Here is a 12483-nt window from a genome sequence, read left to right as displayed (position 1 = left end):
AGAAATTGTAGGATAGCAATCAACTGTTAGGAAGTTGCATAACATCTACACAAACATATCAGGATAAATGCTCAATAAATGGGTTGTCTGGAAGTTACATTTCCATGGTCTGAGAAAAGAAGGAAGAACCACAGGGAAAATACAGGATGAGAATGGATAGATGATGGTGTTGTGTGGATGCCTCATAAATACAGTAGTGAGTGATTGTAGATGTTTATACATCTCAGGGTTGTGGCTATATAGAACAGAGCAGCAGCTATTCCGATCAGATTCATTTATTTTTATCTAGCCACTGGACCATTGCAGAACAAGGCTTTTAAGAATATTAATGTAAAACAAGATTATAAATATATGTCCAAGTTAATTTCTATTTCTGTAAACTATAACATGAGGAAACTTAGAATGCTGAATTTCCCTGACAAATCACTACATGCCCCTTTAAAAAGGAAAGATTGTTTCTCTTAACAAATATTAAAATGACTAAAATGAAATGAAATACAATAAAGTTATGCAAATCTGAAGCAGCTATTGAGTTTGTTGCAGAACAAATATTCCAGTTGGCAGATCACACTGAAGAAAAGCACTAAAAGGGGCAGCCCTGGGTGGGGGTTTTCATCTGACATTCCCTCTCAATCTGCTGTGGTTTCTCTGGTGCTTTGTATTTTCCGCCAGTAAGGAGAGAATCCTAGATGTAGCTGAGGGCTGTGACTGAGCTGAGCACTGCACTTAGCTCACTGAATTATTTATACTGAAAATAAACTAGGGTGGGTCCAGGAGGCTTAGCTCTCTTACTCAGATGTATAGTGAAGCCTGGCTGATGTGATTTTATACCAGTTATGGAGAGTGGAAGCAAAAAACATGAAGGGAGATTCCACTCAAACGGGCTTTGAATTTTCCAAAATGTCCTCCTTCCCTTTGAGCAGCCTCAGTTCACTATGGAATACAATGGCATCACCTTAAGCTGGGGGGTAACCAATGAGTTTGAGGAGAAATCAAGTCAAAGATCTAGGCCTTCGTGTGCAACTTTACTAGGGCATCATCTCATGGGAACTAGTTCTGATGTCTTGTGATGTGACAGTTATTCCCACACAGCCTGGCTTCCTCAAAACTTACCATAAAACAAATACATGGCAGGGGGCACTATCTCTCTCTTTACTTGCACTGTCTGAAAGCAGAGCAAAAGCTGCTGCCTTCTTTGTCAATAATCCTTGTGAATTTTAGGCAAGGAGATGACCAGCTGTCAGGTGGTCAGGTTCTCTCCACAAAAAGGGAGGTCATGTGGCAAAGTAGATAGTGCCACAGATTAAGGAAAATCTTGTTTAAGTAATCCTTGCTAAATTAATTTGATCCACCAGGATTAACCAGTGCTTTGTGATGGGCCTTTTGCTTCTCCAGTTGACAAAAATTACTAGCTATATTTCAAATATGCATCAGTCTCCCTGGGGCAGGGTTCTTATCAGCTCTCATACACCCACCAGGGATAAACCCTGTCAAATTTAGAAGGCAATGAATCTTATGAAAAAGATAAGAACCTACAAAATTTTGCATGCAGGAAAAAATGGCATTAATCCACAGTGATGGTCCAGTTTGATCAGGACCTAAGACTGGGCTGGGATAAAGGCAACAGTCTGGAGAGAGTCAGGAGCTAGGAGCTAGGACCCAAGGGCAATCAGGAACAAAGGCCAAACTAAGATACCATCAACCACGGTATCCTTCTGGAGTGGCTGTCCAAGTTAGGAGTGGGTGGCACTGCTTTGTTGTGGTTCCAGTCCTACTTGGATGGTTGTTTCCAGAGGGTGGTGCTTAGGGATTGTTCTTCAGCCCTGTGGAGCATTCCATGTGGGGCTCCTCAGAGTTCATACCCCCCCTCCCATGCTATTTAACATCTACATGCAAGTAGGGACATCTGGAGCTTTGGAATACATTGTCAGCTATATATTGATGACACACAGCACTCCTTCTCCTTAACATCTGCAGATGTGCTGAACTGTTATCTTATGTCAGTAATGGACTGAATGAGAGCCAGCAAACTGAAGCTCATTCCAGATAAGACTGAGGCACTGTTAGTGGGCAGTTTCCTAGACCAGATGTATGGGAGGTGGCCTGCTTTTCATGGGGTTACACTCCCTCTGAAGGATTGGGTATGCAGTTTGGGGTACTACTTGATCTATTGCTGTCATTTGAGGCTCAGGTGGCCTTGGTGATGCGGAGAAACTTCCATCACCTTTGCCCCTATCTGGACCAGGATAGCCTAACTTCTGTTGTCTATGCTTTGGCACTCTCTGGGTTAGATTACTGCAATACGTGGGGCTGCCTCTGAACATGGTTTTGAAACTTTAGCTGGTGCAGAATTCATCGGCCAGGTTGCCGTTCCTAACATCTCCTTCTTGTTTCTTCAGGGCATTTTCAGGAGCACAATCCTAGCAAGAGAAGTAAAACCTTCAAACCATCAGGATGGCAGGAGCTTCTGTAAAGGTGGCAGTGCGGGTGCGTCCTTTCAACTCCCGAGAAATGGGCAAGGACTCCAAATGTATCATACAGATGACAGGAAACACCACAAGTGAGTAATCATTGCATATTTTTCTGCAAGACACTTGAGAGTGGGTTTGAGTGTCTCTCACATTACTTCTGTCATTTCTGATCAATAATCCAGGAAAGAATGTGGAAGAGATAATGCAATTGTACTTGCTAGTCACTGAGCTTTTACAATTGCATTACAGAACACATTAATTACAGAACACAGAAACATTTCTAACTCCACTTACCTGGGAGTACACTTTGGCGGGGGGGTTTCAGACAAGGTCTACCCCGAGGATTTGTTTTCCCTCATAATATCTGATATTGCTATGTGAGCGTCTGAATTGTAGGCCAGCAACGTATTGAAAAAAGAGAACCAGCTCAGCAATGCACCAACCAGTAGATAGAAACAACGGTGTCTTTCCATTTCTTTTCTGAAATGGCCTGATAGGGTGATACCAATTCCTTGTAGATAAAAATACTTTTTTAAAAAAAAAATTACTCTTGACTGCATGAACGCTGTAGTCATAACTCCCAAATTAATATTTATTTCTGAAAAAGCAGCTGGGGTGAGATTTATTCCAGGGTCGTGGCACATGGGACAGTCTAATGTTTTGAGTCTTTACCATGGCTCCAGCCCATATGTTCCCTCCATAGAATTCTAGAAGCTGACAACCTTTCCTTTGTACTCCTAGAGGGCATTGCTAAGTTGCATGAGCTGCCTACATGGGAATTAAAGGGGAGAGGGCTGGGGATCAACACTTGTAGAAAGCGAAGGAGCTGGAGAACACTTCCCCCCACCCCCACCAGCTATTTTGCACATACACATAACTGCTTCTGTCTATTGAATCCAATGGGGTTTTGTCTGAGGTAAGTGAGGTTAGGATTGCAGCCTAAATCGCTTTATCTTCACCATGGTTCTGGACTTGCATCTATCTTACAAATGTAGATCTGGAACCAAACAGCCGGCAAAAGTGGCTTGGTGGTGGAAAGGCGTTGTTTGGGAGATGTTACCCATGGGACCTGAGTGGTGGGTCTTCTTCACCAAGGCCAGGAACTCTTGCCCCTTTTTACTTCTAAAAACTTTTTTGATTAAAAGAAAAGCTTGGTTAGCAGGGCAGCTGGGCACACTGCAATACACAGTACCAGTGAGACTTCACCCACCACCTTAATTAACGTGCCCTTAATGAATTTTCCCTGAAAGCTGGTTGGAAATGTGCATCTTCACATATAAAGTGTATGTAGATTTGTGTCATGGGCACCCTGAGTATTTTAAGTGCCTAGCAATGACCTTGACTTCGATCCCTTTCCAGTTATCCCCAGAGGTGCCCCCTCACACCTGAGTTTGCCTTATGAGGAAAACATGAGAAATAGGATTCCTGTGTTTTATTTGTGATGCGCTGTTCTGCTCTTCCAGACATTCAAATATAAAACAGCAAGTAGGAAGGAGATGCGTGTCTCTTGCCCTCCCAATGAGCCTCTTAAGGGCATATCTTATTTTCTGAACAGTGCTGCTGCTGTTGGTGTTTCCATGCTAATAGAAGCCTAGAGTGACCCCAGAGCCAATGACCCAGAGACCTGCTGACAGTGAGGTTTCTATTGCCCAGAAGACAAAAGCAGCGATTGAAGACCAAAGCAGCAAAATGAGTAGCTAATCCCCTCAGCTGGACATGAATGCTGGTTCTTTTCCCTTTTTTTTTCCTTTTTGAGTCTCACTGAATTGAAGGACTCCAAACAGCTCAGCAGTTCTGTTTGCTTCAGGCCTAACAACTTGATGTCAAATGCCTCAAGGTGTGTGTGTGTGTGTGTGTGTGTGTGTGTGTGTACGTACATACGTACGTACACACCCACTCACCCACACATACACCAAGGGCTCACCCAGATTTCTTTTGTGTCATGTTTTGAGGCACAGGTCAACACTTTAAAGCTACAAGAATATCCCCCCACCCTAGTGCTTTCCCTGGGAAAATCCATGTTTAACCACTGAATCAGAGCAAATGACAATCAGATTTTCTGCAGATTGCCATTTGCTCCAATTCAGTGGTAAAATGAGGGTTTTCACAGGGAAAGTGCCAGGACAAAAACAAAACAAAACAAGTACAGGAAGTCTGATCAAGATTAGGACAACAGCATGCCGAGGAGAGAGGATTAATATTTTCCTCCACCATCAGGATCCTGGGGAAAAATTATCCCCATGCTACAAATAGGGATAAGAAGCAAACTACACTTATTGGCATCAATGAGAGATCCCCCCCCCCTTTTGCTGTTTTTAGCACAGAGGTGAGACAGTTTCCCCCCAGGAACATGCCAGGGAATGAAAGGGCTAACTTTCCCTTCCCTGTGGGTGGGGGGAAAGGTTAAGCATCCCCATGCACTGTGATTCTTCACCCAGACACTGGGTGCACCACAAACATTGACATATTTACAAACAACAGATTTAATGTCACACATTGCTTAATCCTCTTATTTTTTGATTGAGGAAGGCAAATAAAGAAACATGGACGGGGACAGAAAATGTCATTGAAGAGATGGGGCTTGGTGTACCGATGGCTTAACTTGAGCATAAAGTGGACATGCATAGAAGTGGTGAAGAGTGCACATCTATAGGCAAGTGGGCACTTTAGCTGCCCTGTCCCCTAAAGAGTTATTTACACAGTTTTTAAGCTGAGATGTAACTGAGTATGGGCCATAATAGAGAAAGGTCTATGGCACTCAAACTAATCCTACTGGAAATGGAGGAAACTGTTGTCACATGTTGGTGAGTTTCAAGTAGACTCTACTTGGGGATCTTCATGTGTATTGTGAGACCAACTTATGTCTTGGAATTCCTAAGTCTTGCATGCAACATCTTCCAGAATGACACCACAAGGTTCCTGTCCCAGTATAAGGAACCCTTGCTTTCTTTATGCAAACCCATCACAAATTCCTTTTGTGCTCTTGTTGTATTTGTTTACATGAAGAGTCCATTTCACGTCACTGAACATGCAGTTTTGGTTGTCTCATGACAATCCATATATTTGCTTTGTCTTTTTAAAAACTTCTGATTGAGCTGCACATGTGGCCACTGTTATTTCTCCCCTTATCTGAGCTGCTCCTTTGGTCTTTCTACCTACCAACTTCCCCAACTGCTGCAGTGAGCAGAATTCTAGGTGTTCTGCACAGTGAGCAAGAAAAGGAGCCAACCAATATTGTTGTTTGCTTACACTAGCACAGACAACAAATATTTTATTATGATACTGTGGATAGAGTGACTAGGTCACAACAATTCAGAAGTTAATTCTGCCCCTTTAATCCATCAAATAAGTGGGATACTTCACAGCCACAGTTTCTCCCAACCAGTGCCCCCAGGAGGTACTCAAGGGTACGCTGTACCGGCTCATCTTTTTGTTGTTGTTGTTGTTGTTAAAAAGTGTGGCACTTACTACTACCACTACTACTACTACTACTACTACTACTACTACTACTTATATTATTATTATTTGTACCCCACCCATCTGGCTGAGTTTCCCAAGCCACTCTGGCTGCCCATCGAGTGTTAAAACAATACAGCATTAAATATTAAAAACTTCCCTAAATAGGGCTGCCTTCAGATGTCTTTTAAAAATAGAATAGCTGCTTATTTCCTTGACATCTGATGGAAGGGTGTTCCACAGGGTGGGTGCCACTACTGAGAAGGCCCTCTGTCTGGTTCCCTGTAACCTCACTTCTCGCAATGAGGGAACCACCAGAGGGCCCTCGGCACTGGATCTCAGTGTCTGGGCTGAACAATGGGGGTGGAGATGCTCCTTCAGGTATACAGGACCGAGGCCATTTAGGGCTTTAAAGATAAGCACCAACACTTTGAATTGTGCTCGGAAACATACTGGGAGCTAATGTTGATCTCTCAGGACTGGTGTTATGTGGTCCCGGTGGCAACTCCCAGTTACCAGTCTAGCTGCCGCATTATGGATTAATTGCAGTTTCCGGGTCACCTTCAAAGGTAGCCCCACATACAGCGCATTGCAGTAGTCCAAGCGGGAGATAACTAAAGCATGCACCACTCTGGCGAGACAATCTGCTGGCAGGTAGGGTCTCAGTCTGCATACCAGATGGAGCTGGTAGACAGCCACTCTGGACACAGAATTAACCTGCACCTCCATGGACAGCTGTGAGTCCAAAATGACTCCTGGTCCTTCATTTATTAATACCATGCCCATCTGGCTGTTACTGTAAGAACTCCAGGGTGTGTACCGACACCTATTTTTCTAGAAAAAAGCACTGTTTCCAACTGTTAGTTCCATGGCCTGGTTCAACTAATAAAAGGAAAGTGTAATTCCTTTTTATTCCTGTTGCTCTGCCTCTTGGCTTCAGCTGCAGAATGATGGTTCCCAGCATCACACTTTTGTTTCTGTTGAACAATCACCCTCCCTAGAACTCATCAACCAACCAACCAACCAACCAACCAACCACAGTGTCCCTGCAACTTCACTCTTCTCTGTTACTTCTGGAATGGACACCACAATTCAGCCTTTTCAAACAGCTTCAAGAATCAGTCTTAATTTCCTTCATCCCCCAGTCCATCTTTTGTTTTTGTTTTTTCCTTTTAAGAGCCACACATGGAGCAGTCTCTTTTCTGGTGCATGCTGTGCCTTCCCTGAGAGGAAAAAAGGAGTACTGCTTTACTTCCAGAGGCACATTAGCATTCCTGCAGTTGGTTGCTCCAGCTACTTTCCTCAATTCTGGCTCTAACTGAGCAGAGAAAAATGGCTGAAGTGTCGGACTGAAGGGGAGGTTAGGTGTGGGATGGGAATTGGTTCAGCATTTCTCTCCTTTTATTGTGAAAGTAAGATCTTCCACCATCACTCCACTTTGTATGTGAATGAGGTGGACATGTAAATAAAGGTCCCACCATGCCTGAGTTGGTTCTGTGTTTTCAAAATTACCCAGGGTTGTATGCAATATGTGCTAAGACGAATGTTCCATTTGTGCAGCAGAATAATTTCCTCCTCTTTCTCCCCTCCCACCCCCAAATCTGTTTTGGGGAGCAGATATGAGGATGGTATAGGGCATGCATTGGGGGGGGGGGAGACAATCCTGCTGCACTAGTGCTAATCTTTGTGTTAGTGCACTTTTTAGTTACATACCACCCTCTCTTTCTCACAGTCTGCCAGATCCAGTCCTGCAGGTGAATTATCCTTTTAGGAGACCACCTGTAGCCACTAAGACACCTTAAAATGTTGCTATCAAATGTAAAATAACTAAGCAAGTATTAGAAATCACCCCAGAACTGGCCCTACTAAACATCTTCCAAGACAATAATGCCCACTCACATCACAAAGAACTCATAACTCACCTACTCTCAGCAGCCAGAAACATCATAACCAGACACTGGAGAGACCTGTCAGGAGTAAGCATGGACCAATGGTACCAAATAGTATGGGAAACAGCCTTACTCGAAAAATTAACCAATAAACTGAAACTGACACTGAGACAAATAGAAGAAGATGCCTTCACCCTGGTATGGCTCCCCTTTATCACATACACAGCCCAACAAGACAACAACAAGAATCCACCAACAGCATATAAATCAGTATGGCTAACCTGATTCAAAAACACCCACCCACCCCACTCAAACATGAAAACAAAGTTCACCACAGCCAATCACAAACAAGCAACCACAACCTAGGCCAACAACAACTTCTCTCACCACCAAAGGAACACAAGCAAATACAGTAGCAAAGAGAACCTGCACAAATGATGCTGACAGAAAACCCCATACATACATTAAGTAAAATAGAAACATCACCACCCGACCCCACTCCCACCCACCATGGCCCTTTCCACCTCTTCCCTCCTTTTCTTCCTAATGTAACACTAATGTCTCAACAAATGATTCTGACCTGTAGAAAATGTAACTTGAAAAAAGAGACATTGCACATACTTTTGTAAACCAAGAAATCTTCAATAAAAATACATTTTAAAAAATTATTTACTTTAATTAATAGTTATTTGAAGGCAAAAGTACACCCATTCATAGTCACTGGACAGCAAATCCGTCACAGTATGTGCAGCGCTAAGCCAGTAATACGTAGCGATTTTTATCAGATACACTTTGTGCTTCTACTCTCAGAGAGAAAAGAACATTTAATTTACAGTCGTCGCCCCCCACCAAATCAGCCACTGCAATCTTTCCTTAAAACTAGAATAAACTCAAACATGTATTGCAGCATTTATAGCTACTAGAAAGAAAAGAGCAACACACCAGAGTTAGATGTATGCAGGTTTGCGACAAGGGTATTAGCATGAGTCTGGGCAGAGTATGTGGTATTTTGGGATATGTGTGGTAGTTTGGGGGATTATACTTGACTTCCAAAATATATGTGCATCTGTCTTAAAATGTGCATGCCAGAAGCCTTTAAAAATGTATTTTTCTCAAATAAGAAAAATGTATCTGTGTGATGGTCCAATGTTACAAATATCCATCAGTCTGAAATATACAAGAATTCAAATAGACTACACAGGTAGATAAACTTTAAAAAAAATTCAGAACAAGAACAGTTTTGTCCTTTTCTACATCACTGGCCTGGTTTGATCGTTCATGGAATATATGCATCACATTGGTAAGTGGAAGATCTTTAACCACTTAATGTTTTCAATTTCTTGACCCTAAATACCTGTTTCTATATTGGAGATGGGGAACCTAGGGCCCAACAGATGTTATTGGGTTCCACTACCATCAGTATGGCCAATAGTCAAGAGTAATGGGACTTGTTCCATTGATGACTGTGCTGTTCAGGTGAGGGCCTCCTACAGTTATCTCCATTCTACACAATGTAGGAATTGTGCCTTTAGTGTTGTGGCACCTACCCTTTGAAATTCCCTGCCCTTGGATAGGTGCCATTTCTGAAGATAGATTTCTCTTTCAATAAAACTTTTAAACAGAGGCAGATTTAAGGCAGCACGACTGGTTCCATCGCACTGGGTGTCACAACTATCACATAGTGAACTGAGCAAAATGAAAGCCGAGAGGTGCAGGGGTGCCAAACTTTGACCTTGCACAGGGCGCTGTTTTGAAGCTGAGACTTTTCTCTCTAATATAATTTTTATTATTATTAAATTTTCTGTTTTATAATTTCAAATACTCATTTTACATCCTTAAGTTATCAATGACTTCCCTTCTTCTCTTCCCATGATTCATTTTACATATCTTAAATCCTAGCATATTTTGCAAAAAAACTATACCAATCCGTATTCCATTATTGTATCCATCAAACACTTATGAAACTGATGTTTTTCCTCAGTCTGCATCTGTATTGGAATTATTTTTTATGTGTTTAAAATATGTATATATATATATATATAGAGAGAGAGAGAGAGAGAGAGAGAGAGAGGGAGTGAGTTAGAGTGTTAGAGTGTTTTATCTCTTATTTATTGCTACCCTGGGCTCCTTTGGAGGAAGGAAGCATATTAAATCCTGATTCCTAATCTATACTTTTCAAATTTGGTTTTTAACATCCTCAAATAATCCACATTCATTTAGTATTTCATTATTTAGTGGGTTCTACCAACACGTGACAGCATCGAAGACTGCACCTACAGTCCTACTGCATGTTGCAAAATGTCATTCTAATAAAGGGGGATCAAATCTATGATAGGCTTGTCACCAATTTTAGAAGAGGTCTCTATTTTAGCTGTTCATTAGTTCATTAGTTTGTATCCACCTGTTATTTTCTTGGATGCGTAGATTTGCTGCAGAGATGATGCCTAAGGGTCTTTCAACAGCTGTAACATTTTCTTGTTTGCCAGTCTCTGTGAGATACTATTCTAGTGGCTTCATATATGAAATATTGGGTGATGCTGCTCAGTGACAAAGGGCACAGCTGAGCACACAGCCAAGTGGGAAAATGAGGCTCTGCTCACTTGGCTGTCTCACTTCCTCTTTATATCACTTGGAGAAAAGTGTCAATATAAGGCTACATTTAAAAAATAATAATCACAAAATAATCCACATTAATTTAGGATCTGCTGTCCAATCTGCTGAATACTAAACATGCTGTTACCCCCCCTCCATTGTTTAATGATTTAGCTTTCGAAGAGATGCTAAAAAAACCACTCTATTTCAATGGGTGGTTTGTGAGAGTGCCATTTACAACAACAATCAGAGAAGGAAGCAGCTTTTGATTTCTAGTGAGCTGTGCTGGGTTTGCTTCAAGACTTGAAAGAAGTTTGTAACAGGACACGGGCCAAGAAGCAGCACACTGCCAAAGACATCTAGATGCTACCTCTAAGTAGGGTGAACAGATGTAAAGGAAGACAGGGGCCCTGTACCTTATGGGTGTAGTATGTGTGTGTGTGTGTGTGTGTGTGTGTGAGTGAGTGAGTGAGAGAGAGAGAGAGAGAGAGAGAGAGAGACAGACAGAGAGAGAGAGAGACAGAGAATTTGACAACCACTGCTTGTCACACAAATGTGAGGAAAACGGCACCTGCTGCATTTCCCCTTTCTACACAAATAATTTAAGTACTAGAGGCTGGGCCGCTGCTCACTTCACTCCTCTTGCCAACCTCACCTATCCTCACCTCCACCAACCTCCTTCCCGTACACTTTGCCAAACCCACCCTTTCCCTTAGAGATAACCAAACCTCCCCTTAGAACTTGCCAAACGACTCCCCTTTCCCCTACAATTGTTCTTCCATGGTTCACCTGTGCTGTCCTCCTCTGTCTCACACTTCACTGCCCTTCTTATCCTCCCCAGCAACTTTCTGAAGGCTGCTATCATGCAGTTCACTATAATGAATCCAAATAAGAACTCTGGCCAAAAGTTTTAACAGAAAAACATGCGTTTACTCATAAGTAATTCCAAACGTTCACAGCACTGCCTGTTGGTGACAAAGCAAACTGTTGTATGACAACAGCCTTCCCTTTTTATTATATATACATTTATGCAAATAATGAATAGCCCTCTTTTATATCCTACACTTAAGTAAATATCACCTGGATATTCTTTTAAAATCTTATACAATCTAGCCAGAGACAATGGGTCTTAATTACTGGGGCTATTCCAGCTTATAGAAACAAAAGGCCAGTTAGTAGTTCCCACCAAGAATGGCATTCCACTCCTCATCCCTGATTTCCCATTTTTCTTTTCCAGCAGACACTCTATAACAGGGGTAGGCAACCTAAGGCCCGTGGGCCGGATACAGCCCAAACGCCTTCTCAATCTGGCCCGCGGACAGTCCAGGAATCAGTGTGTTTTTACATGAGTAGAATGTGTCCTTTTATTTAAAATGCATCTCTGGGTTATTTGTGGGGCCTGCCTGGTGTTTTTACATGAATAGAATGTGTGTTTTTATTTAAAGTGCATCTCTGGGTTATTTGTGGGGCATAGGAATTCGTTCATTTTTTTCTTCAAAATATAGTCCGGCCCACCACATGGTATGAGGGATGGTAGACCAGCCCATGGCTGAAAAAGGTTGCTGACCCTTGCTCTATAATGTAGAATCTAAATCCTGAGCATGCTTAGTACTCATAGGCTTATTTCAGATTTTTCAGCCCTTCCGTTAAAATAAATTGTATTTTGGCAAACCTTGAGGTTTCCCCAAGTATGCTAGTACTCCATTTTGTTTTCCAAGAGTTCTATTTTTGCTACAATCCTGTTGGTACCCGCCATTTGACTTCCCTGTTGGGGGAGTGATACTGTTGTGGTTTAAATATGCTGTTTGGTACTGGCATATAGATGTGTGTGTCTTTTACTTTATGTTAACCCTGAGTTATGGGCTATCTTGAAATAGCTCTGTGGGAAGCTCTGCTGGAGACCATCTGCGTAAAGCACGCAATTGCTGACATTTTGGTAATTAGCTGATTTGTTGTATGAATGTACTGTTTCCCACTGCTTCAATCAAGCAGAACTGCTGGCTGGTTTGTGGAGAACAGCTGAGACCCTTAATGGTATTTCTGGGAATATTATAAATCAGAGACTATTTCTGAAT

The 12483-nt window shown here is 42.2% G+C and overlaps 1 protein-coding gene across 20 annotated transcripts in view; it reads left to right on the top strand.

Annotated features, from left to right (window-relative positions):
- Window positions 1-12483, top strand: part of KIF1A (kinesin family member 1A) — a 110636-nt gene that overhangs the window by 11350 nt on the left and 86803 nt on the right. For all 20 annotated transcript variants that reach the window (XM_033150052.1, XM_033150051.1, XM_033150045.1 and 17 more), the window contains exon 2: window positions 2400-2560. In XM_033150052.1, the coding sequence (XP_033005943.1) occupies window positions 2455-2560 (106 nt within the window). In that variant the 5' untranslated portion in view covers window positions 2400-2454. The remainder of the gene's footprint in view (window positions 1-2399; window positions 2561-12483) is intronic.

This window comes from Lacerta agilis, chromosome 5 (genome assembly GCF_009819535.1).
Source record: "Lacerta agilis isolate rLacAgi1 chromosome 5, rLacAgi1.pri, whole genome shotgun sequence".
NCBI classification, from domain to species: domain Eukaryota; kingdom Metazoa; phylum Chordata; class Lepidosauria; order Squamata; family Lacertidae; genus Lacerta; species Lacerta agilis.
The sequence above is the reverse complement of the archived record's forward strand: the minus strand, read 5'-3'. Positions and strand labels throughout refer to the sequence as shown.